The 27,160-nt window shown below is 41.5% G+C and overlaps 1 protein-coding gene across 4 annotated transcripts in view; it reads left to right on the forward strand.

Annotated features, from left to right (window-relative positions):
• The first annotated feature begins 3,890 nt into the window (after positions 1 to 3,890).
• Positions 3,891 to 27,160, forward strand: part of GPCPD1 (glycerophosphocholine phosphodiesterase 1) — a 67,353-nt gene continuing 44,083 nt past the window's right edge. The window contains exons 1-4 of one of the 4 annotated variants that reach the window (XM_021665720.2): positions 3,891 to 3,913; positions 10,427 to 10,502; positions 15,508 to 15,604; positions 20,727 to 20,811. In XM_021665720.2, the coding sequence (XP_021521395.1) occupies positions 10,454 to 10,502; positions 15,508 to 15,604; positions 20,727 to 20,811 (231 nt within the window). In that variant the 5' untranslated portion in view covers positions 3,891 to 3,913; positions 10,427 to 10,453. Of the gene's footprint in view, positions 3,914 to 4,657; positions 5,137 to 10,426; positions 10,503 to 15,507; positions 15,605 to 20,726; positions 20,812 to 27,160 lie in introns of those variants that run through there. The other 3 variants (XM_012455402.2, XM_012455400.2, XM_064382254.1) reach the window with 3 other exon arrangements.

Below are 27,160 nucleotides of genomic sequence, written 5' to 3' on the forward strand. Positions count from 1 at the left end.
TCTGTATTCTACTTCAATATCCGTGCAGCGTGATTATGGAGTAATCTAAAATATGTTGCATTATCAAAGCGTTTCTAAGCAAGACTGTGTTAAACGGCATCTTCTCTTAGGTGGGTATAGGTGTCTCCGCCAGTCTTGAGACAGAGTCTTGCTCTGTTGGCCAGGCTGGAGTACAGTGGCATGATCTCAGCTCACTGCAACCTACATCTTCTGGGCTCAAGTAGTTCTCCTGCCTCAGCCTCCCAAGTAGCTTGGATTACCGGCATGTGCCACCTTTTTTTTTTTTTTAAAGACGGGGTTTCACCGTGCTGGTCAGGCTGGTCTTGAAATCCCGACCTCAGGTGATCCACCTGCCTCGGCTCCCAGGGTGCTGAGATTACAGGCGTGAGCCACCGTGCCCGGCAATTTTTTTTTTTTCAAGACGGGGTTTCACCATGTCGGTCAGGCTGGTCTTGAACTCCCGACCTCAGGTGATCTGCTCACCTTGGCCTCCAAAGTGCTTGGATTACAGGCGTGAACCACCGTACCCAGCCATTTTTATATTTTTAGTAGAGATGGGGTTTCACCATTTTGGCCAAGCTGGTCTCAAACCCCTGACCTCAGATAATCCGCCCATGTTGGCCTCCCAAAGTGCTGGGATTACAGGCAGGAGTCACCACACCCACCCATCTCTGCCAGTCTTCTAATGCTACTAGCTTGTTCAACATCTTTTAGAACAAGCTTGTCCAACCATGGCCCAGAGGCTACATGTGACTTTGAATGCAGCCCCACACAAATTCATAAACTTTCTTAAAACTTAATCAAAAATTTTTTTTGTGATTTCGAAAAGGTCATCAGCTATCTTTAGTGTTAGTGTATTTTATATGTGTCCCAAGACAATTCTTCTTCCAATGTGACCCACGGGACCAAAAGAACCCCTGTTCTAGACATTCCTCAGTTGCTGGCCATAGATGGCATCCTTTGAATATGTATACTTATTCTGTCATTTCAAAAGGATTTAGGGAGCTGGGTGCCGTGGCTCATGCCTGTAATCCCAGCACCTTGGGAGGCCAAGGCCAGCAGATCACCTGAGGTCAGGAGTTCGAGACTAGCCTGACCAACATGGAGAAACCTCATCTCTACTAAAAATGTATAATTAACCAGGTGTGGTGGTGGAGCCTGTAATCCTCCTGCTGAGGCAGGAGAATCACTTGAACCTGGGAGGCAGAGGTTGCTGTGAACCGAGATCACAACCATTGCACTCCAGCCTGGGCAAAAAGAGCAAAACTTTGTCACAAAAAAAATGAAAAAGAAAAAAGAAAAATAAAGATCCGGCCAGGCATGGTGGCTCATACCTGTAATTACAGCACTTTGGGAGGCCAAGGTGGGTGGATCACTAGGTCAGAAGATCGAGACCAGCCTGGCCAACATGGTGAAACCCAATCTCTTAAAAGAAAAAGAAAGAAAGAAAGAAAAATAAAGATCGATAAACATTTAAAGGAAGCGAACATAAAAAAATTTATCACTGAAGTATGACTAACAGAGGAAATTCACTCCGAACTACTTAGGAAACATACGGCAGCAGAGTTTGATGAGTAATGGCACATACCAGAAGGAATTTTAACTCTCCAAGAAATATGGGATTAAAATGAGTACTATCAAAAACTATTGCATCCTGAGCCTGGCATAAAACAGGCACTTAATTGTTTAAGTGAATGGATGACATTGTCAGAAAATTTCTGGGATTGAATCCAAGCTAAATATCAAATGTGGTAAAGAACAACCCAATTTCTAAAACCAGAAATTTGGTCTAAAGCTAGAGCTCATTTAATCCAAATACATTTTTAGTAGGCCAGTTTTGAACCAGCATGCAACTCAAGCTATTTGTCCACTTCTTGTTGTAAGAGAACTTCAACATCTCCCAAAAGGTGGTTCTTTGTAGTCGATTTTTTGTTTTGTTTTGTTGTTATTTCTTCGAGAGTCTAGCTCTGTCACCAGGCTGGAGTGCAGCGGTGCAATCACAGCTCACGAAAACCTCCACCACCCAGGCTGCCTCCCTAGTAGCTGGGATTACAGGCATGAGCCACCACACATGGCTAATTTTTGTATTTTTAGTAGAGACGGGTTTTCGCCATGATACCCAGGCTGGTCTCAAACTCCTGATCTCAGGTGATCTGCCCGTCTCAACCTCCCAAAGTGCTGGGATTAATGGCATGAGCCACCTTGGCACCAGGCCTCTTTTTAGTTCTCAATATCTCACTGGATTTAAGTAAAATCTGCTAATATAATTTTATATTGGATGTTAACCAGAGGGTAACTTTGATACTGGTAAAGTAACAGTGTAAGTTAGGTGAGTTGCAAAGTGTTGTAGGAGAACTTCAAGTGGCAAATGCTGATTAACTTTCTGGAGACCACCAAAGGAGAAAGGGGAAAAAAAATTTTTTTTTGATAGGGCTTTTTTTCTTTTCTTTTCTTTTCTTTCTTTCTTTTTTCTTTCTTTTATTTTTTTTTTTCTTTTGTGAGAGAGAGTCACACTCTGTCACCCAGGCTGGAGTGCAGTGTCAGGATGTTGGCTCACTGCAACCTCCACCTCCCAGGTTCAAGGGATTCTCCTGCCTCAGCCTCCTGAGTAGCTGGGATTACAGGTGTTTTGCTCCACCACACCAGGCCCGGCTAATTTTTGTATTTTTATTAGAGGCGGGTTTTCACTGTATTGGTCAGGCTGGTCTAGAACTCCTGACCTCATGATCCACCTGCCTCAGCCTTCCAAAGTGCTGAGATTACAGGTATGAGACACCACGCCCAGCCAGTTGTAATTTATTTTCTAAAAAATGAGCCCTGTCGGCTGGGCGTGGCGGCTCAAGCCTGTAATCCCAACACTTTGGGAGACTGAGGCGGGCGGATCACCTGAGATCCGGAGATCGAGACCAGTCCGACCAATATGAAGAAGCCCCATCTCTACTAAAAATACAAAATCAGACGGGTGTGGTGACGCGTGCCCGTAATCCCAGCTACTTCGGAGGCTGAGGCAGGAGAATCGCTTGAACCTGGGAGGGGAAGGTTGCGGTGAGCTGAGATTGTGCCATTGCACTCCAGCCTGGGCAACAAGAGAGAAACTCCGTCTCGAAAAAACAAAAACTACAACTTTGGCAGGGAGAGTCTGCTTCATTTGCATACTAGTTAACCTGGGGATGCTGCTAGAGGCAGATTTGATAGGGCAGGTCTGGGATGGTCCTGGGGAGTCTGCAATTCTGAGTGCTGGCAGGTGCTACTGGCTTGTCGACCATACTTTGAACAGCAAGGGTATAAACTCTCATCAAGCTTAGGTGACTTAATCGTTTTCAATTAATAATGTGAGTCAGGTGTGATTGTTGTTTTGCAGCGAAAGAAAGTTTCCAGAAAACATCAGTACTGCTCATTCCCCCCGTTTTCAAATGGGGAAAAAAGTACAGCTCTGAATTGTAGTTCCAGGCTCCACAGTCGGTTATTCTAAGGCTGCTTTGAAGGACCACAGTACACGCCTATGACCCCAGGGCAGGTCTCCAAGGTGCAGGTGCCAGGGTCAGCTGAAAAGGGCGGAGGGGACACGGGGGATGCCCTGCCGCCCTCGGCCATAGACGTCAGCCCTTTCCAGGAACGCGCGGGCCCGTCCCCACCGCGCGCGGCTGCCGATTGGCTGAGACAGCGCCGGGCGTGACGTCAGGCCCCGCCCCGCCGCCCTCCGGCCCCGCCCCGCAGGGTGGCCTGGCAGTTTGGTCTGGAGCAGCTGAAACCGGTTTGAGCGTAGCCGCTTCCTGCCGCTCGGCGCCGCGGCTGGCCGTCTGGGAGAGCGCTGGCGAGGCACGGACGGCGGGAGCTCGGCACCTCGGCCCGCGGTCCTCGCTCTTGGGCGGGGCGGGGGCGACGCGGACCCGCGGACTAGCGAACCCTGCAGGTGAGGCGGGCGGGCCGGCGCCGGGTGCGGGGGCCGGGCAGCCGCTCACGTGGCGGGCCGAGCTGTCAGGGCGGCCCCGGGACGCGGCGGGGCGGGGGGCGTCGGGGCCCAGGCGCGGGCGGGGTCCTCGGGCCGGGCCGGGCGCTGCCCGCAGGGGAACGGCGGCTCGGGCGTTCGCTGCGCTAAGTCGGTGGCTGGGATGCACTGTTGGACTTGCATTGTTCACGGCCGCGGTTCCGCTGGGCTGCCTGGGGCTTAGTTCCCTTCTGAAAAATGCGTGGGGCATTTGAGGCATAGCAGGATGCGTGGCGCGTAGGACCACCGCAAACATGCAGAGTACTGAGTCAGGGAACAAAGACACCAAAGACGCAGGTGAAGTCCTCTGCGGACATCCCCTGCCCCGCAGCGGCCCCCTGGCGCACTGCCGCGCTGTATCCCTAAGTTATTCATCCTGTTTTGACAACTGCTTATTTTCCGAAATTGCCTAGACACGTAGTCTAGGGCATGCTTGTATAATTCAGTTATTCCCAGAAACCAAAGTGCCTTTCCTACGAAGAGGTTCCAGGAATAGTCATCAGTGACCTCGATACAATTTTTTAGGTCTGCTGCCCCTTCTCTTCAAAGCTCTACTTTCCCACAGCTCTTCAGACTTCCTTGCTGAGTTAGGGGAGAGAGCCATTCAATCACTTAGGTGTTTTTCATCAACCCTCTCCCCAGACTCCACTGGCCGGCTGCAAAAGAAATCAGGCATGAATTGTAGAGGATTCTTCCACCTTAAGGCAGCTGTTAGTCTGATGTAACCTGCGTAGAGGAACTGATGGAAGCGAGCAGGATGTTTGGACCCGATGTTTTCTTCACACTCTTCCGTTGCCCTCCTCCCGTTTCTGCACAGCTCTCACCCACTACTCTACCCCTTCATGCTTCCTCTTGCTACGTTTCTGACAAGTTGTGACTTAACTAACAAATAAATACAAGCTAGCAGTCTTTTTTTCCCCCCAGAATTTCTAATGTCGTGGATACAAATAACACCAAGCAAAACTGCACATGGTGCAATCTATTCCTGATTAAGAACTAGGAAGAACCAAGAGCTAGAGAAAACTCTAGTATTCTATACAAAATTTAAATCTGCAAATAACGACGTGGGAAAGTTGGACTCAGAGAAATAATCACCACAAAAGAAAACTCATCGTGGCAAAGTGAGCAAAATTTAATATATACCTAAAGTACGTTGATGAATTAAATCTTTATGTATGAGTTAAAATAGGAAAAAAAATGTGTGAAACATACACATGAGAATAATATCACGATAAAATGAATGGAAAACATTTGGGGAAATGTTACTGCATTGTTTACAGAGTTGATCAAGGAACTGACTTGGCTTAATGAAATCTATTCCAGAAACAGTTTGTTTCTTTTTTTTCTTTAAGATGGGGTTTCACCATGATGGCCAGGCTAGTCTTGAACTCCTGACCTCAGGTGATCCACCCACCTCAGCCTTCAAAAGTGCTAGGATTACAGGCGTGAGCCACTGCTCCCGGCCCAAAACAGTTTCTTAATAAAGATCCATTAATGTCTTAAAACGTTTTATTAAAATATTGGCTTAAAGTATATGGGAATCAGAATGACAGTCACAACTTGTTAGAAACGTAGCAAAGGCCATAATGATTCTTCACTAAGATGAGCAAAAATTAACTCAGGGAAAGGTAGGAATTTTATATATTCCTTTATTCAGCTAGTTAGGAGGATCAAAGCTGCCAAGGCCTAGGAAAGGGCAAGGAGAATTGGAAACAGCTTTTTTCCTTGAAAAAATTCGAAGGAAAACAGAGATGTTCCTTTTAGCCAGAAAAACATTTTAGCTAAAAATATCTGACTTCAGTTTAGCTCTAAAGTCAATGTCCCTGCACCTTAGTTTACTTCATATCCCTTTTGTTTCCCAGGCTGGTAAATCAGTAGTGTCACGTGTTGGGAAAGTTTATTCGAGGAAAAGAATAGAGTAAAATTTATTTTGCCAGGTAGTGTGAACTCTGAAATTTTAAAAAATGTAAACTAATTGCCATGTTATTTTGCTAGTTGCTTGAGTCTTTTAAAAAGGGTTATGTAAATACTCAGAATCTCAGATGAAAATGCTGTTTAGTTTTTCTCTTCAAACAGTACAAAATGAATGTTATGTTTTCAATAATCAAAAAGCAAAAGCCTGTCTCGTAGTCCTATGTGAGGTAATAGGCGAGTTGGTTAAATTAGCTGGTCAGCTCACGTGCATACAATGACTTAAGTTTTTCATCTTACTCTTGTTTCCTGTATATCCAGAAGACCTCCCCTTTTCAAGTTAGGATTTTTTTTTCCTTGTTTAGAAGAAGATGTATGGGTGGGTGCATACATTTTTTGTACCACAACACAATTGTTTACTTTGTCACTGCTGCTTTGCTGGTGGTAACTGGATGCCAAAATTGTATACTTCAACACTGCACCAGACTTTTGGCCTCTGTCCATAATCCAGTTAACTGCATTTGGAGCAGCTCTCCAACCTTTTATATGGTATGGTATCAAATTTGGGGGTTGAGGGGTGGTCAGGGTGGAAATCAAACCGGATTGCTTGACTTTGGCAAATGAAGTGGAAGATGATGCTTTGTTGACCTTTGGGGAGGTTTTCTGGGAGGTGTTTTTGTGCTTGTGTATGTAGCTTTGTATTTACTGGAGCTGTTTACTGCCAAGTTACTATAGTCACTCTTATAAACAACTTTGAGAATAAAAGACTCAATTTCTATAATCAGTTCATTTCCCTTTTATTAAATTTACTTAAGTTTTCCGTTTGCCTTAATGCAGTAGAAATCTAGAGATAATTTTGTACTAGCTGTTGATTTTAATACATGGGAATAATATCTGATTTCCCTTAAGTTGATGAAAATAGTTATTTAAAATTAATCTGCAAATAGCAAAATACCAACTATTTAATCATGTATACGAGGTTGTCCTTAGTTGAGAACCGTGGCAGTCAATGCCAAATAAAAGGACACCTTAAAGGTTAAGACTGAAGTTATTCTTTCAGCCCTTTTGATGGGTGATGAAATATTTGCTCTCTTAAAATTAATTCAGTAACTTAAATATTTGTCAAGCATTTTATTTTATTTAGATAGAGTTTCACTCTGTCACCCAGGCAGTGCAGTGGTGCAATCTCAGCTTACTGTAACCTCTGCCTTCTGTGTTCAAGTGATTCTCATGTTTCAGCCTCCCAAGTAGCTGGGATTACAGGCATGTACCACCACTCCTGGCTAATTTTTTTTTTTTTCTTTTTTTGTATTTTTAGTAGAGACAGGGTTTTGCCATGTGGGTCAGGCTAGTCTTAAACTCCTGACCTAAAGTGATCCACCTGTCTCAGATTCCCAAAGTGCTGGGATTATAGGCATGAGCGATTAGGCCTGGCCACCATGTTTACTCTTGGTTGCTGAAAGTAGAATAAGAAGTTATTTATCTTAGAAATTATTTTGATGAATGAAGGGAAGGTTTTCTTTCTTTCTTTTTTTGGTGGGGGGGCAGAGTCTTGCTGTGTCACCGCTTGAGTGCAGTGGTACGATCTCTAGGTGCACCACAACCTCTGCCTCCCAGGTTCAAGCGAATCTCCTGCCTCAGCCTCCTGGGTAGCTGGAATTATGGTTGCCCACCACGATACCTGACTAATTTGTATTTTTAGTAGAGACAGGGTTTCACCACGTTGGCCAGGCTGGTCTCGAACTCCTAACCTTAAGTGACCCACCTGCCTCAGCCAAAGTGCTGGGATTACAGGCATGAGCCATCGTGCCCTGCCAAAGGGAAGGTTTTCACTAGTGTAGTATTGGGTGTTCTAACCAAAATGGTGAAGTTGCCAAATATAGAATTTCTTTTTTTTTAATTTTTGTTTTTATTTTTTGTCTTTTTATTTTTAAAATAGAGAATTTCTTATCCAAATATGACATGACTCCACATTGATGGTCTTGCACTCTGTGACATGAATATTGGACAATGTACATTTTTATATGTATATAAACACACATTCAGTGTTACATTTTATAATTGACATAAATGTGTTGATACATAGTTTATAGCTAACATGGAGCCTGGACTCTTGATCCTCATCTCAACCTCAGCCCTGTTGATGTTTGGAGCTGGACAATTAATTATTTGTGGAGGGCTATTGTGTGTATGGTAGGGTATTCAGCAGTACTCCTTGGCCTTTACCCGCTAGATGCCAGGAGTGCCACTCCCAGTTGTGATAACCAAAAATGCCTCCTGACATTACCAGATAATCCCCTGGAGGGCAGAATTGCCTTCGGTGAGAACTACTGGTATAGATCTATCTGCCTTGACTGGGAAGTGTGGGTAATTGTGCATAGCAGTGTTCATTAAATGACTCAAGGGGAGGGGAAGGGAGCAAAACAGAATTAGAAAAATGATTAAGGTAGCTATGAAAGGTACTTTAGAATTGTTTCATAAAGTAATATATAAATGTAAATGAAGTTTATAATGTACATGATGCAGAATAAAGATGTGATTGGAATTCTTGTAGGAGCATTGGTGGGTTGGAGGGGCAAAGGCTTTTTTTGGGGGGTTGTTGAAGATTTGTAGACTATGGTGTGTCTTTTGGTGGAGTATGTTCTTTCTCCATTTAAATTACGTAACTATCTCAAAGTATATGTATATGTGTGTTAATCTATTTTTTTAACTTCCTTTAGGTACTTAAGTTAGTGGATGGGAAACAGATTCCTTTGGCTGACACAGACAGGGAAGAAATTTAAAAATTAGCTTTCTCTCTCTCCCTCTCTATCTCTCTCTCTTTTTCGAGACAATTTCACTCTTATTGCCCAGGCTGGAGTGCAATGGCGAGATCTTGGCTCACCACAACCTCTGCCTCCAGGTTCAAGCAATTCTCCTACTTCAGCCTACTGAGTAGCTGGGATTACTGGCATGCACCACCACTCACAGCAAATTTTGTATTTTTAGCAGAGATGGGGTTTTTCCGTGTTGGTCAGGCTGATCTCAAACTCCCAACCTCAGGTGAACCGCCTGCCTTGGCCTCCCAAAGTGCTGGGAGCCACCAAGCCTGGCCTCTTTTATATATATATATATATATATATTTAGTGGTAAGTTACATTGTAGTCTTAGAAGCAGATTCTCAAACTTGCTTTTTAAGGGGTGATACTTTTCTTGTTTCCTTTTTGTAAAGTAGAAATTCTTTCTGGAGTCAAGCTTTTTTGTATCTATAGTTGTTTTTCTCCCAGACCACAGAGTTAGTCAGGAAAGATAGGTTGAATTCAGAACAGCTGCTTATCAGAAGAGAAACTATGTAGCAAGAGAATCTTGACTACTTAAAAAACTAACAAGTTGTAGATACTTTGTTTTACACTGTATATTTTGGGCATACTTTTTTTTTTTTTTTTTTTTTTTTTTTGAGACAGAGCCTTGTACTGTCACCCAGGCTGGAGTGCAGTGGCACGATCTTCTGGGTTCAAGCAATTCTCCTGCCTCAGCCTCCCAAGTAGCTGGGACTACAGGTGTGCGCCAACATGCCCAGCTAATTTTTTTGTATTTTTAGTAGAGATGGGGTTTCACCATGTTGGCCAGGATGGTCTTTGTCTCCTGACCTCATGATCTGCCTGCCTGACCTCCCAAAGTGCTGGGATTACAGGTGTGAGCCACTGCGCCCGGACTGGGCATACATTCTTAAAGAATAGTTTTGGAGCATTAGGCTCCACACTTGCTAGCTACTTCTCGAGTAACTGAGTCACAGCTCATAGGCTGTTACCTATGAGCCTTCATCAAAATAGATGGCAAATGTCATTTTTCAGACCTTAATGTCACTTATCAGACTCTCCTAGATTGGGGAAAGGCCTAGAAAGGAAAGGCTTGGCTATATAATGGAGTTTCTCTACAGATGCAAAATTCTTCCCAAAAGATGGCTTTGCAGAGCCATTTCAACCTGTATATATAAGGACTCTGAAATTGAGGTTTTTTTTTTTTTTGGCTTTTTAAAAAACTTTTTTCAGACTTTTTTTTTTTTTTTTTTTGGAGACAGGGTCTTGCCCTGTCACTCAGGCTACAGTACAATGGCACAATCACAGCTCACTACAGCCTCAACTTCCTGTGTTAAAGTGATCCTCCCACCTCAGTCTTAATCTGCAGCTGGAACTACAGGCACGCTCCCCATGCCCAGCTAATATTTTTTATTTTTTTGTAGATGCGGGGCCACACTGTGTTGCCCAGACTGGTCTCAAACTCCTGGGCTCAAGTCACCCTCCTGCTTCACCTCCCTAAACGTTTGTATTACAGGCATGAGCCACTGTGCCTGGTTTGTTTTTTGCTGATCTACTTCTTTTCTCCCCCTGCACTAATGTTATACTTTTTAAAAAAAACTCACCATAAAACTGCAAAGACATTAAATATTGCTTTTAAAAATATAAATAGCTCTTGATTGAAATTGTTTCTTGATGGTAGCTATCTGAAGTTAATATTTTTATAAGTGTCCTTTTTTCTTTTTTCTAGCACAACATCATAAAATAAATCATCAGAATGACACCTTCTCAGATTACCTTTGAAATAAGAGGAACTCTTTTACCAGGTATTGTAAAAGTTTTGCTTTAAAACAGTTTTTAAAATTAAATTAGCATTTTTTCTTATCTGGATTATCTTAAATATGGAGTTGCCATCAGAGCGGGGCTGATTTTTTAGATGAGAATATCTATAGGTCTTGCCTGATATGAGAAATGCGCTTGGAGCATAGTAGACACACCAAAAACTTCCTCAAACTCTGCTTTCTACTTCTCATGTTTTCCCAAGAAAGCTGTGAATTTACTTAATTTTGCACAGGACAAAGATGGTAGGGCTGTGGTTTCTAGGCAGCATGAAAATGAGGGAAACTGCTAGTGCAAGAAGCTGGTAGGCCGGCTACAGTGGCTCACTCCTGTAATCCCAGCAGTTTGGGAGGCCAAGGTAGTGGTGGGAGGGGATCATTTGAGGTCAGGAGGTCACGACCAGCCTAACCAACATGATGAAACCCCATCTCTACTAAAAATACAAAAATTAGCCAGGCCTATTGGCCTGTGCCTGTAATCCCAGCTACTTGGGAGACTGAGGCAGAAGAATCGCTTGAACCCAGGAGGTGGAGGTTGCAGTGAACTGAGATTGTGCCTTGCACTGCAGCCTGGACGGCAGAAGCAGACTTGGTCTCAAGAAAAAGAATAAAAAGAATAAGTTGGTGAAACATTTGGCTGGGATAACCTTGTTCCTATATGTGAATATGTTTTTTTAGCCTCATTGTATTTTTTTGCTGTCCATTAAAGCACTGAGATAATTTTAGTGTAGGATAGCATGTCAAAGCAGTATCACACCTGGGCTAGGTACCTCTCAGTTTTGATGTATTCTGGCTGTACAGACCTTCTTTCAGTTCCTTAAATGTGCTACATTCCTTCCTCTTTTCTTCCTCTTTTGGGACTTTCTCAAATGCTGTTTCCTCTGCCTAGATCTGTGCCCACTCTCATACTCCCCCTGTTTCCTCTCTTTTCTCGCCTGCTCCCACTGCCAGCCTCCAGATTCCACTAGGTTCTGGCACTATTTTACAGCACCTCTTGGAGATTTTATAGAATTATTTGAGTGACAGATTGTAAACTCTATTGAAAACATGACTTTTTTTTTCTTTTGAGATGGAGTCTCACTCTGTTGCTGAGGCTGGAGTTCAATAGTGTGTTCTCGGCTCACTGCCACCTCTGCCTCCTGGGTTCAAGCGATTCTACTGTCTCAGCCTCCTGAGTTGCTAGGGTTACTGGCGCCTGCTACCACACCTGGCTAATTTTTGCATTTTTAGTAGAGATGGGGTTTCGCCATGTTGGCTAGGCTAGTCTCGAACTCCTGACCTCAGGTCGTCTGTCTGCCTTGGCCTCCCAAATTACTGAGATTACAGCTGTGAGATTATAGACCTCACCCGGCCGAAACAGGACCTTGTCTTGTTTATGCTGAATTCCTGCACCTAGCAGAGTGCCTGGGTCAGAGCAGGAGCATAGTATATATATATTCAAACAATGAATGAATGACTCACACCACATCTAGCTTCTTTGTTCTAGCATTCATCACAGCAATTGGCAGAGTGTGTATGAGTCTGAATTCAAATTCTTAGCCAAGATAATCTGGTATAGTTCCACCCCTGGGCAGAATTCAGTAGATTGAAGATTGCTAGTTAGCTGATTGTTTCCCTTGAGCCAAGAGCTCACCTCTGGTTTAGCATGTGGCCACCTCCGTGGCTATAAGACGGAATTCTCTCCTTCTAGGGAGTTTTATGCAGGTAGTTAAAGCTAAAAGGAGTTGGCCATTTCAGACAAATGGACTGACCACAGAACTGGCCGCAGAAGTGTCAGCTTGATTGGGACTCTGGGGAATGCCTATAGTCAGGGATGAGAGGGAATAGATAATGGTGGATGTGGATACAGATGACTCTGTGGGTGGCAAAGAGGAGGCTGAGGGACAGCGAGGGGATATTGAGAGAGACCCCACCTCAATTCCCCCATCACTAATTTCCTCACTGCACAGGAGGAAGGATCCTCTGCTAAATGTAGAGAGAATGGGTAGCATAGAGAAGGCTGACATCGGGGAAAAAAAGCACAACCAGGGGAGGAAACAGAAAGAGTCTGTGGAGGTGCTGTTCGCAGATTCCTTTAGTTAGCATCCAAGTCTGCATAATCTTTTATCAATGAGAGCCGATTAAAAAAGGTCTGTGTGTTTTAGTTAACAATTTCCTCATTTTCAGAAGCCATATTCCCATGGAATCAGCAGAAAGAGAAAGTTAATTGGTAAAATGCAGGAGTACCTCTAAGAGGAAAGTGAACCACTGATTCCCCATTTCACTTGTTCTAGCTGGAGTTTGTTCTTTTCACAGCAAAAAGTAGCATCTGGGGGATGAGAAATAACTTGAGTCCGGGAAGTTTTTTTTGTTTTGTTTTGTTTTGTTTTAAGAGACAGGGTCTTCCTCTATTGCCCAGGTTGGAGTGCAGTGGTGTAATCACAGTTCCTCCAATTCCTGGGTTCCAGTGATCTTCCTGACTCAACCTCATGAGGAGCTGGGACTGTAGGTGCACAACACGATGCCTGGCTAATTTTTAAAATTATTCTTAATATATATATATATTGTACAGACAGGGTCTCACTATATTGCTCAGGCTGGAGTGCAGTGATGCAATCTTGGCTCACTGTAACCTCTGCCTTCCCCAGGTTCAAGTGATTCTCGTGCCTCAGCCTCCTGAGTAGCTGGGATTACAGGCATGTACCACCATGCCCAGCTAACTTTGTGTTGTGTGTGTTTTTTGTTGTCTTTTTTAGGGGGGTAGGGGGGATGGAGTCTCACTGTGATGCCCAGGCCAGAGTGAAGTGACACAATCTCAGCTCACTGCAACATCCGCCTCCTGGGTTCAAGCAATTCTTCTGCCTCAGCCTCCCAAGTAGCTGGAATTACAGGCATATGTCACCACACCCAGCTAATTTTTATATTAGTAGAGATGGGGTTTTACCATATTGGCCAGGCTGGTCTCAAACTACTGACCTCGTGATCTGCCCACCTTGGCCTCCCAAAATGTTGGGATTACAGGCGTGAGCCACTGCACCTGGCCAACTTTGTGTCTTTATCTATTTATTTATTTAAAAAAATATTTTTTTGAGACAGAGTCTTGCCCTGTTGCCCGGGCTGGAGTGCAGCGGCATGATTTTGGATCACTGCAACCTCCACCTCCTGGGTTCAAGTGATTCTCCTGCCTCAGCCCCCTGAGTAGCTGGGATTATAGGCACCCGCCACCACAACTGGCTAATATTTTATTTTCAGTAGAGATGAGGTTTCACCATGTTTGTTTTCCCGGCTGGTCTTGAACTCCTGACTTCATGAGATCTGCCCATCTCAGCCTCCCAAAGTGCTGGGATTAAAGGCACAAGCCAACCATGCCTGGCCTTTTTATATTTTTAGTGGAGACAGGGTTTTGCTATGTTGGCCAGACTATTCTCGGACTCCTGGCCACAAGTGATCTCCCTGTGTTGGCCTCCCAAAGTGCTGGGATTACAGGCGTGGGCCACTGCGCCTGGCTCACATGTATTTAGAGCTCTGAAATCTGAATGACTATCACGCTTGGAATTTTACTTAAGTTTTAGACAGTCCAAGCTAACAAAATGCTCATGCGGGTGGCTGAAGCTGACTGCAGTTCTAGTCTTACTAGAGCAGTGCCTCAAGCTTGGAAGCCCAGCTATTCTCAAAACGTGGAGGAGTTTGTCTTGAGCCAAATTGGCAATTGAACTCAGTTCATTATCTTTATGAATTTTAATTGTATTCGGAATGTGTTGATATTTAAGTCAGAGACTTCTACATACTTTTATCCAAGTATATGTTCTGTGAAATATATAAAATTTAGCAAGAAGAGGTGGTAGCTATATGTTGGCTTTTAAAGCCTATTGATAAGTGTTCAAAAGAAATGATAGTTACTACTTTAGTTAAGAAGTACTAGATTTTGGCCCAGTGTGGTGGCTCATGCCTATAATCCCAGCACTTTGAGAGGCCAAGGCAGGCAGATCACCTGAGATTGGGAGTTCAAGATCAACCTAGCCAACACAGTGACACCATCTTTACTAAAAATACAAAAATTAGCCAGGTGTTGTGGTACGTACCTGTAATCCCAGCTAGTAGGGAGGCTGAGGCAGGAGAATTGCTTGGACCCAGGAGGCAGAGGTTACAGTGAGCCAAGATCACGCCACTGCACTGCAGCCTGGGCAAAAGAGCAAGACTCCATCTCCAAAAAACAAAAAAGCAGTACTAGATTTTTCAATTATATAAGTCTTTATTTTGTGGGGTTTTTAATTACATTCTGCTCTCCCATTGATAATGTTCTTTTCTTTTTGTGACGAATCTTACTCTGTCCCCCAGGCTGGTGTACAGTGGCGCAATCTCAGCTCAATGCAACCTTTGCCTCCTGGTTTCAAGTGATTCTCCTGCCTCAACCTCTCGAATAGCTGAGATCACAGGCACCTGCCCCCACACCCAGCTAATTTTTGTATTTTTAGTAGAGATGGGTTTTTGCCATGTTGGCCAGGCTGGTCTCAAACTCCCGACCTCAGGTGATCCACCCACCTTGGCCTCCCAAAGTGCTGGGATTACAGGTGTGAGCCACCATGCCTGGCCTTGATAGATGTTCTTGATGTGAAACTTATTAATAGCTACTATTTGAATTTCTGGAAGATACTGATTAATAATCCTTTAGAGTACTGATAGGCATTTAGTGTTTGCCCGTTAAAATTGGAAGCTATCCTGAAGGCAAGGACTGTGGTTTTATCCCATTTGTATACTTGAGTGCTTGTTACTGACTCAATGAGTAGTTGAACAGATGAAGAAAACTTCCATATGCCTTCCCCCTTTTCTCTGGCTTCGGTTCTAGAAAGGTGAGTCAAGTTAACAGGCAGGTGTTAGTGTGTGATAGGTACGTGGGCCCAAACCTATGTCTAGTGAGGCTCTTTTATCTCTGCTAAAGGAGGCAGCACATCGGGTTGAACTAATGCAAGCTTCCCTACTTATTCCACTGTAACTGATTGTTCTGTTTCTTTAGGAGAAGTTTTTGCAATATGTGGAAGCTGTGATGCTTTGGGAAACTGGAATCCTCAAAATGCTGTGGCTCTTCTTCCAGAGAATGAGACAGGTGAAAGGTGAGTATGGAAATGTTAGGTTACAGAATAACTGTGACATTAACCTTATAATTTTAGAGGCTTTTAAGGCATCTTGGCATTTTTAATTTAATTTTAATTTTTATCAGAGGAGTTATCATATTGAATAGTTTTTTTGTTTTTGTTTTTGTTTTTGTTTTTCTCTTTTGGCAGAATCTTCCTCTGTCACCCAGGCAGGTGGCTGGCATGCAGTGTTGCAGTCACAGCTCACTGCCACCTCCACCTCCTGGGTTCAAGTGATTCTCCTGCCTCGGCCTCCCAAGTAGCTGAGATTACAGGCTCCTGCCACCATGCCCAGCTAATTTTTTGTATTTTTAGTAGAGACGGATTTCACCATGTTAGTCAGGCTGGTCTCAAACTCCTGACCTCGTGATTTGCCCGCCTCGGCCTCCCAAAGTGCTGGGATTATAGGCATGAGTCACTGTGCCCAGCCCACGTTGAATAGTTTTATGAGTGAAATAATTTTACAAAATTTGTATGAAAAAAACAGGTTCCTCTCTTGCCCTTAATTCCCACCTCTCAACCACTTTCATGAATCCATCATTAAACTTCGTATGAGCCCAGTGGATGGGGAGAGATAAATCTTGTGTCAGTCACTCTTCTCCAGTTAGGTGTGATCTCAGACAGCTGATGTCTGTAGGCCTCAGTTACCTCATCAACACAGTAAAGGGGTTAGCACAGATCAGTGGATGTCAGCAGAGGCGGCACTTACCCCACTGTAGATAATTGGACGTCTTATGGGTTTTCTTAAGTAGCATGCAAGTATATCCAGTGCCAGATGAGGTGATTGCTAAGGCTCTATTTTGCTGTAGAGCAGCATGACTAAAAATGTGGCCTGTGCACCAGTACCAGTCCAAAAGACTTAAAAAAAAAAAGTCAGGCTGGGCGAGGTGGCTCACGCCTGTAATCCCAGCACTTTGGGAGGCTGAGGCAGGTGGATCACCTGAGGTCAGGAGTTCGAGACCAACCTGGCCAACATGGTGAAACCCTGTCTCTAAAAAAAATAAAAATAAAAAAAAGAAAAAATCAATCCATGATGTGGGAAATACAAAAATTGAGAGCAAGCATTTGTAAATGTGTATAACATTTGGACTCCATGCATGTCACTGTGGACACATCCCATTGAACTGGGTATGTAGATCAGAATGTTGGTTACCAGTTTGAGTAAAACAAGCAAACAAAAACTGCTGGTCATTCACAGCAAATAGTTTGAAGGGCACTGGTGGGAAAGCAAAGGAAAATAACAAAGGAAAGTAAAATAATAACAGTAATGTAAGCTAAGGGAAAGAAAATGAAAACAGAACTCTCTTTTTTTTTAGTTTGTTACTAGTGTGACATATTTTCTCAGCCAATTCTCAGCTCTTCTTATAAGAGTTCTATTAGTAAATAGTATTATTTTAATAGTATATATTATTTACTAGTGTTTCACAGACAAGTATTCCCTTCAAGGGGCTATTTTTTCTTTGATTTGCAGATCAGCCACTCTGGTCTGAAGTGAAACCTCTTATCTTTCTGAACTTGTCTCTAAAACACACCCCTGCCTGTCCCAAGTCAGTTTCAGCCCACTCGCTCAAAAGGATGTGAACAGGATGAGGCACTTTACAACTTTAAGAGGACCAGTTCATATGTTGCTCATGTACAGTAAGATAAAACTGATTCACTGTTTATCTGTAGCAGATAAACAGTGTTTCACAGGGAGAAGGAAGTACATGATGCAAGAATCTATGTGCCTTTAGACAATGTTTGTGAGCTTTAGAATTGTGTTTCTTTGGAATTTTTTTTTTTTTTTGAGACGGAGTTTCGCCGCTCTTGTTACCCAGGCTGGAGTGCAATGGCGCGATCTCGGCTCACCGCAACCTCCGCCTCCTGGGTTCAGACAATTCTCCTGCCTCAGCCTCCCGAGTAGCTGGGATTACAGGCATGCACCACCATGCCCAGCTATTTCTTTGTATTTTTAGTAGAGACGGGGTTTCACCATGTTGACCAGGATGGTCTCGATCTCTTGACCTCGTGATCCACCTGCCTCGGCCTCCCAAAGTGCTGGGATTACAGGCATGAGCCACCGTGCCCGGCTCTTTGGAATTTTAATGTGCTCTACATCTGTGTCTGCTATGCCCCTCTCTTTCAGGGAGTATCTTAAGCTTTCCTTTACCAGCTCTCCCTGCCCACAGGCTCATGGCAGCTAGAGCTCTCCTGGAATTTTTTTCTACTTACAGATAACTTGAAGGTCATGGTATTGCTTTCTAATACTGCTGAAGATGTGGGTCACTTGTGGTTTCATTTGCCCTCCTTGTAGATTTTACAGTATTTTGGGAAAGGATATGAGGACAATTCAGAATTGGGCAGCTGCACTAAACCATCATATGACTACCCATCTTTCCTGGTTTTGATTTAATTTCATCAGATTATTCTGTCTTCAGTTCACTGAATAGTTCTGATTCCCTTTTATATTTTTTGAGACCGGGTCTCACTCTGTCACACAGGCTGGAGTGTCGTGACTTGATTTCAGTTCACTCTAATCTCAAACTCCTGGGCTCCAGTGATGTTCCTGCCTCAGCCTCTCGAGTAGCTAGGACTATTAAGTGCACACCATCATGCCCAGCTAATTAAAACTTTTTGTAGAGATGAGGTCTCACTTTGTCAAGACCCAGGCTGTTTCCAAACTCCTGGACTCAAGCTGTCCTCTCGGTTTGGCCTCCCAACATGCTGGGTGTAAGCCACCATGCCTGGTCAATACAGTGAGATCTCATCTCTTAAAAAAAAAAATAGGTGGGGAGTGATGGCTTATGCCTGTAATCCCAGCACTTTGGGAGGCTGAGGTGGGTGGATCACCTGAGGTCAGGAGTTCAAGACCAGCCTGACCAATATGGTGAAATGCTGTCTTAATTTAAAAAAAAAAAAGAAGTAGAGTAAAAAGACTCACTGCTTTGCCTTCTTTATCTCTTATTCTCACTTAGTTGTTCTTTACCAGAGATTGCATTAGAATCACTTGGGAGGACTCAAAACAATACACATACCTAGATCCTGCTCCTGGAGATTGAAAGAGGCCGCAGCACATTCCTCAAAGCTTATAACTAATTCTACCCGGCACATCTGGAGCTAGTTTCACATACTCCAACTGACTGTTTCGTAGATGAGGTAGTGCTGGGAATTACCTTTTTTTTTTTTTTTCAATCTTTCTGGGTAGAAATGGCAGCTTTCTATTCTGAAGTGGAAGAGTCTGCCTGGAAACCTGTTGAAAAGGATTCTGACGCTTGCTTATAGGGGAGAGTTGGGGAACGTGTGCCAAGCATTTGCTATTCTTGCTTTAAAGCAGTGATTTTAAAAAATGTACATACCTCAATTAAAAAATGCTTTATTGCTAAAAAATGATACGATCATCTGAACCTTTAGCAAATTGCAATCTTTTTGCAGTTTTATCTCAATGTTGATGGTTGCTAACTGATCAGAGTGGTGGTTGGTGAAGGTTGGGGACAGTGTCAATTTCTTAAAATAAGACAATGAAGTTTACCACATTGATTAACTGTTCCTTTCGTGAAAGATTTTCTGTAGCATACAATCACTATAACAGATAAAATAATAACAAAAAAGCTTGAAATATTGTGAGATTTGCCAAACAATGACATAGACACGAAGTAAGCATATCTGTTGGGAAAATGGCACTGATAGACTTGATCACCTCAGGCTTGCCACAGACCTTCAATTCACAAAAAATACACAGTATCTGTGAAATACAATAAAGTGCAATACAATGAGCTATATCTGTATTTATTTTAGGAGCTAGGATTGTATCAGAGTGAGGACAATGCCCTAAAACCTGTCTTAGTAGAGCCAGGTAGGGCTAAACTACTCATGCTGAATTAGCGTTTGGTTAATGGTCTGAAAGGGGTTCTCACAGAAAGGGGTTCTCAACAATTGCCTAGAGGCTTGTTAAAATACAGATTACTGGGCCTCCACCCCCAGAGTTCCTAATTCTATAGGTCTGAATGGGGCCTGAGAATTTGCATTTCTTCTTTTTTTTTTTAGACAGAGTCTCACTCCGTCACCAGGCATCAGGCTGGAGTGCAGTGGTGTGACCTCGGCTCACTGCAACCTCCGCCTCCTGGGTTCAAGCAATTCTCCTGCCTCAGCCTCCCGAGTAGCTGGGACTACAGGCATGCGCCACCACACCCAGCTAATTTTTTTGTATTTTTAGTAGAGATGGGGTTTCACCATGTTGGCCAGGATGGTCTCTATCTAGACCTCGTGATTTGCCCGCCTTGGCCTCCCAAAGTGCTGGGATTACAGGCGTGAGCCACCACGCCTGGCCAAGAATTTGCATTTCTAAGAAGCTCCCAGATGCTAATGATGGTCTGGGATGGTGCTTTGGATACCACTAGTTTATTATTTGAAGCTAAAAGCCAGTTACAATAATGAATTGTACTGAATTCTTGACCTTGAGGCAGCTGTTGAGTCAAATCTCTAGTTTCTGTCAGAATAACATAGTTCAGAGGAAGACATTGGCCTGAAACAAGATACAGGTTCAGACTGCTTGGCTAAGGAATAGCCAGAGCCTGAGTAGGACAGTTTAGAATAAGGGATAGTCAAGAACAGGAGTGTAACTCCTGTCTCTCATTTGTGACACAAAAGCTGTGCCCCAAAGTCTCTTAACAGCCACGTAACATCCCTCGCTAAGTGGGAAGTCAGAGAAGATTCTGACTCTGGCTTCCACTTTTGTACGACTTAGATTTTCTGTTTGGAAACTTATCCTGGCTCTTTTTATGGCTGATTCCTTCTCATTCTTTAGGTCTCAGCTCAGACAGCGCTTCCACATTAAAACCTTCCTTCCTTTTAAAAGCCTCCTCCAAGACTTCCTAGTATCTTCTTTGGTTATTTTTCTGTCCACCTACACAGCAAAGGAAGCTCCTTGAATATGGGGTTCTTTCTACAATATGTATCACTGTGTTCCCATTGCCTGCTACAGAGTAGGCCTATAAAATTTTGTGTAGGAATAAATAAGTGATATTGGTCACATGTTTTATTTGAGGGGTTTTGTGAATTAAGATGTATTTATGCACTGTAGTTGGATACTGATGCTGCTGCTTTTAATTTTCTATCTTCACAGCATGTTATGGAAAGCAACCATTGTACTCAGTAGAGGAGTATCAGTTCAGTATCGCTACTTCAAAGGGTACTTTTTAGAACCAAAGGTATGTTTTCTTTATCTAGTTTCCAATTGCTTTAGCACTTCCTTCAAAAGCAACTCACTTAAGTTCGAAAACGTTCAAAGTAAATGCATTTGCTTTGGTCAAATAAGGAATAGAACTCTTGATTAATAAAATTTACCAAAACCAAGGAAGTAGCCACTTCAGAGGCAGATGATGTCTGCCATGGACTTTTAAAAAGACATAGTAAGTATGTTCTGCAATATTCTTATCATGAAATTGGTTTTAGTAATGTGTTCTTTATAAGTGTGCATTTTGGTAACTTTTGTAAACTAGTTAGGAACCGCTTGCAGAGGTTTTACTTTTGGTTTTTAATCCTTATGTGATGTAAATACATTTGGAGAAGTATATAGCCCATTTTAAGTGAATAATTTTTAAAAAATTATTTCACAGCAGCCGTCTCTTAGTGGCTGTGTTAACTCTGATCAAAGTTGAATTGATTCCTTTTACATTTTTTTCAAAGATGGTATTGATAGACCCCTATCTTTTCTAAACGCCTTTGGCATTTCTAGTTTAAATCTGCCTGTTCACAATGATTATTTTGGGATTGTTTTCATATTCAAAAAGAAAAAAGTTAATTCTTTTCCTTTTATTCTGAAGATACTTATTTGCTGAAAGGATTCTTTTCCTTCAGATTTTTACATTTGACACCCTTAGGCTGCATATGAACAAAGGTTTAAGCAGGGGTCTAGGAAACAAAGGATTAGATCTTGTTAAAAATTTTATTTCCTTTGGGGGTCATTAAGTGTTTTTGTTACATGTGAAAAATGCAAGCAGCTACTGTTACCTCATTCTCTTAGCCACCATTATAAAAAGAAAAGAGAAAAAACTTGGCAACCCCACTTTAGCTGTCTTTTGCACCTATTACGTTTCTTATTCCAAGAATATTTTGTGAATATCCAGTAACTGAACTTAAATTACATTGTGGTTGATCATTGTGTTGGCTTTTCTTGACAATAGTTTCACTTTAACTTAAGGGCATCTCATTTATTTGGCATGGGGTAATGCTTCATGGTAAAGTTCTTCAGTATAACTTAAGCAATCGTGTGTAGATACAGAGGTCATAGACATGGCAAGCTTATCTGAGGATCCTGGTACGTGAAATTTAGCTTTGTAATATGTGAAAACTAAATTTTACTTAGAAAGGGGAGTTTGGACAAGAAAGATGATAATGAGTTCTTTGGGCATAGTTTTCTAAAGTAAGACTATTGTCAACACAGGTCAAATTAAGCCAACCTAAGTATTTATCCTCTTCATTGAAAATGTAATCAAAAGCAGCAGATCAGTCCAAAATACCTTTTGAAAAAATTGGCAAGAAGTCTGCTTAACAGTAAAAAAACAAGTTTTTCCCCTTGTAATACTTGCAAAAGTTTACAGTATGTGTTGGTGAGTGTGTTTCTTTAAGTAGGTGCTCTGTATCGTGTACACATGTACCGTGTGGTGCAGGGGCTGCCATGGTAAGTATGTTTTTCATGGAATAGAGTAAATAGCTACATAAAATCCCAGTTTTTTTTCCCCACATTCCAGTTTAATGTGACACTTTTTTAAAAAAGTTGGTGGCGCTTTTTAAATGAAACATTTTTAATAGAAGTATTATGAAACTTTAGTTGTGCATTGTCAAATAATAGAAGTAATGTGCAAGGCATCTTAAATTGTGAAATGATGTAAATTATTGTAATACATAATGTTATGAATATAAAGTGATAGGAAAACAAATAATGAAAGCATTAAAAAGCTGAAATGGGAGCAAAGTTAATTTTACTGGGTTGACAATTTTAGGAGGTAATCTACCTAGGGAGTTTTGGAACCAAAGCTAAAAGTTTTGTGATTATGGAAAAGCCAGTTGACCTTTAGGCTTTAACTTCCTCATCTATAAAACAAAAGGTTTGAACTATACATTTTTTGATCCCTTCATTACTGAAATTTATTGAGTAAATAAAATTTTACCATTCATATTTTTCTCCCATGCTTTGCTTTTTATGGCATATTCCTTTTAGTTTAGAAGAGTCCTGAAATCCTTTTTCTCAAATTTTCACAACTACATGTTCTCTTTGTGAATTAGGATAAGGTATTAATGTGTTTAATTTTAAAATAATTTCACAGATGACAAAACAAAGTATTATTTGAACATAGCACACAAAAGTAATGAGTATTCCTGGAATGAAAACATTGGTATGAATCTGCAGATAGTCCATTGATGTTACATCTTCACCAAAGATATTTTTTGAATTAACATGTAATTTCAACATTTTTTCTTCCTATCCACCCATCTTTGCTCTTGGGTAGAATTAAGGATGTTTCCTCATAGTGAAATGTTAGCCAGTTTTTTATTATATCCTTTGAAATTTTTCCTTCATTTTTGTAGAAATTCATCTTTAGTTTTCAGCACTTATCTATGTTTCTAACTTTCATAGCTGCTAACATTAACTCATAATTAGATTCATTACAAACTGTATTATTTTCATCTTGATCTTCCTTGAGTTTTGTTTAAATTCTTTAATAAGACAGTCAGTCACCTGTGATAGATAATTGTTTGTTTTCAGAATAGTTTGTCATTTTGTACAATAATTTAGTATCTAAAATTCTTCTGAATAGTAAATACTGTCAGCTGTTAACTTGAGATTTGAACATTCTCAGAGAGTCTGTTGATTTAGCTTCCTTTGCTTTACTTATGCTTAGGTGACTATTTTTCTTACTGGTTGTACTAAAAATAGTCTTTTTTTTAATTTTTATTTTTGAGACGGAGTCTCACTCTGTCACCAGGCTGGAGTGCAGTGGTGTGATCTTGGCTCACTGCAACCTCTGCCTCCTGGGTTCAAGTGATTCTTCCACCTCAGCCTCCAAGTAGATTACAGGCATGCACCATCATGCCTGGATAATTTTTGTATTTTTTAGTAGAGACAAGGTTTTGCTGTGTTAGCCAGGCTGGTCTGACTTCAGGTGATCCACCCGCCTCAGCCTCCCAAAGTACTGGGATTACAGGCGTGAGACCCCTCGCGTGGCCTTGATTCCTCAGATCCCCTGTTACATTCAGTTTGTTTTCAAACTTGTGGAAGGAAAACAATCAGTAAAAGTTTAAAAAATTTGTGATAAATGCAAGCAGTGGTATTACATGGCTAACTGATAATTTTGCTTGGTGATTTGTTACAAAACAAAGACAAATTTCCAGTCTACATATTAGATAATCTTATTTCTTTCTTTCAGTGCTTGGTGTAACTGAGTGATGTTAGTAACTGTTTAAGAAAACAATCATTAAGACTTACTCTTGTGGAAAGAAATTTTTTTTATGTTTTTGTTAATATGCATGTTTCTGCACTCGTCTGACATTATGTACGCTAAATTGTGAAATAACTCTATCAGTACTGTTAATGGAATATTGTCTTAGATTGACATCATTACTTTTTTCTCCAAAGATCTGTCTCCCATGTTACTCCAAAAAGCTTAAAATTTTGGCAGAATTTTTTAGAATGGAACTTTTTTTTTTCCTTAGATCTTAAAGAATGAGTTATTATAGATAGTATGTTACAAATGATTGCTTGTACAAGACCAGGATTTTTAAAAAAAAAAAAAAGGAAACAAAGGAATGCAGGTTTTGGAGTTATCACTGAGATTTTGAATTTCCCATGCTCAGTTGTTAAGTTTATTTTTTGTTTTGTTTTGTTTTGGGAGGCTGATTTTCACTTTTGCCCAGGTTGGAGTGCAATGGCACGATCTTGGCTCACCGCAGCCTCCGCCTCCTGGGTTCAAGTGATTCTTCTGTCTCAGCCTTCCGAGTACCTGGGATTACAGGCATGCGCCACCATGCCTGACTAATTTCTGTATTTTTAGTAGAGATGGAGTTTCTCATTGTTGGTCAGGCTGGTCTCAAACTCCCGACCTCAGGTGATCCACCTTCCTCGGCCTCCCAGAGTGCTTGGATTACAGTCATTAGCCACTGTGCCTGGCCCATTAATTTTTTGTTGTTTTTAAAGAATTAAAGCTAAAAATTTAAGATTACCTTATAAAGTTTAATAAAGTAGTCATAACAATTTTGGAAATTCAGTGTATTTTAAAACTAGGTTCTTTTTTTTTTCTATATTATAACAGTTTACCAACCAATGTGCATTTGTAGTCTGAATGATGATAGACATAATTATAAGTCATCTGTTTTACTGGCCCTTTGGACTGTTCCTCAGATATGCTATTCTATTCAAGTCTAGGTGGTTTTATGCAGTGGGTAGTGGGTAGATGAGAGTGGAGTTGTTAAAATATGTTCCCTATCATATTGAATCCAAAGGACTATTCTTATGCAATTAAGTAAAGATACTGCTATCAACAGTCTGTAAAGTTCCCCTGACATTTAAATTAAAACAAAACAAACTCTCTGCTTTGCCTACTTTTTATCTCTTTTGACATTTAACATTATATTCACAGCACCTTTTTCTTTTTCTTTCTTTTTTGAGACACAGTCTCCCTCCATCGCCCAGGCTGGAGTGCAGTGGCGTGATCTTGGTTCACTGCAGCCTCCACCTCTCTGATTCATGTAATTCTCCTGCCTTAGTCTCCCAAGTACCTGGGATTACAGGAGTGTGCCACCACACCCAGCTAATTTTTGTATTTTTAGTAGAGAAGGGATTTCACCATGTTGGCCAGGATGGTCTCGAACTTGCCTGCTACTTGGGAATCTGAGGCAGGAGAATCACTTGAACATGGGAAGCGGAGGTTGCAGTGAGCTGAGATCACGCCATTGCACTCCAGCTTGGGTGACGGAGCAACTTAGTCTCAAAAAAAAAAAAAAAAGTGGCTGGGCGTGATGGCTCATGCCTGTAATCCAAGCACTTTGGAGGCCAAGGCGGGCGGATCACCTGAGGTCGGGAGTTCAAGACCAGCCTGACCAACATGGTGAAACCCCGTCTTACAAAAAAAAAAAAAAAAAAAAAAAAGTATGTATAATATAATGCCTAGAAAAGGGCTCAAAAATTACATGTGAAAATGTTGATGGTGATTATCCCTAAATGGTATATTATGGGTGAATTTTGTATTTTCTTTTTGTTTCTCTGTATTTACATTTCTTCACAGAACATGTAAAGAATAAAATACTTTGTAAGATTATAGTTTGAAAATATGCTTCTAAAATGTGTATTTAAAGGTTTTATTTCAGATCATAATTATAACTAGTAAGGTTTCCTTTTAATAATTAAAGGAAAATTAGAACACTTAAATTTTAGTCTTTAAGGTATACTTGGAATCTTTCTTGGTAGTTCATTCTTGTTTTAAAACTCCTTATGTCATCAACATAGAGCTTTATGTTCTTTTTTTAGCAGGGGAACTTGATAACAGAAAACAGTATGAGGAATTGTCACACTGTATGAGTTTATAAACTAAGGCATATGATGACACTGGATGTTAGTTCCTCTTTTATGACACTTGCTTTTCAAGTTTACCTGGCCATGTGCCCTCCTAGAATTTCCTGTATTCCTTAGAAACACTGGTTCCTATGATATGAGAAATCTTACTGTTTTTCACTTAGTATTCTTAAATAAATAAAGAACTTTACTGTGTTTGTTAGTTCCTTAAGTAGCCTGTGATAATTGCTCTTGAAGTACACTTGTTCCTACTATTTCTACTATTATAGACTTGTTTAGGCTTTTTCTAAACACATGGAGACTTAGTTAAATAGAGCAGGAGGTACATATTTTATCTAGCAATACCTCATTGATGGCTGACATACCGAAGAAAGAATATTTGATGTTTATCTTAAGAATTCATATCAGTTAAAAATGAAAATTTCGGCCGGGCACGGTGGCTCACGCCTGTAATCCCAGCACTTTGGGAGGCCGAGGCGGGTGGATCACGAGATCAAGAGATCGAGACCATCCTGGTCAACATGGTGAAACCCCGTCTCTACTAAAAATACAAAAATATAGCTGGGCATGGTGGCGCGTGCCTGTAATCCCAGCTACTCAGGAGGCTGAGGCAGGAGAATTGCTTGAACCCAGGAGGCGGAGGTTGCGGTGAGCCGAGATCGCGCCATTGCACTCCAGCCTGGGTAACAAGAGCGAAACTCCGTCTCAAAAAAAAAAAAAAAGAAAATTTCTTTGAAACAATTGAGTATATTGTCGGCAGATTTAGGAATGGGTTCAAGAGAGTTCTGTGTGCCAGTTCATCTCATTTTTCTTTGTTTACTGCCTTTCGTTTTCTTCCAGCATTTCATCGTGTTTTGTGGTCTGGTACATTCCTGACTTCTGGCATATAATATTGATAATAAGATGAATCTTTTGGTCTCATATTTAGTATAAGATTTAGGCCACAATCATCTAATGGAGTCATGGGTAGAAAATAAGATATAAGAAAT

The sequence above is a fragment of the Aotus nancymaae genome, unplaced genomic scaffold (assembly GCF_030222135.1).
Source record: "Aotus nancymaae isolate 86718 unplaced genomic scaffold, 86718_ANA_hifiasm-v0.15.2.pri h1tg000029l, whole genome shotgun sequence".
Lineage (NCBI taxonomy): Eukaryota > Metazoa > Chordata > Mammalia > Primates > Aotidae > Aotus > Aotus nancymaae.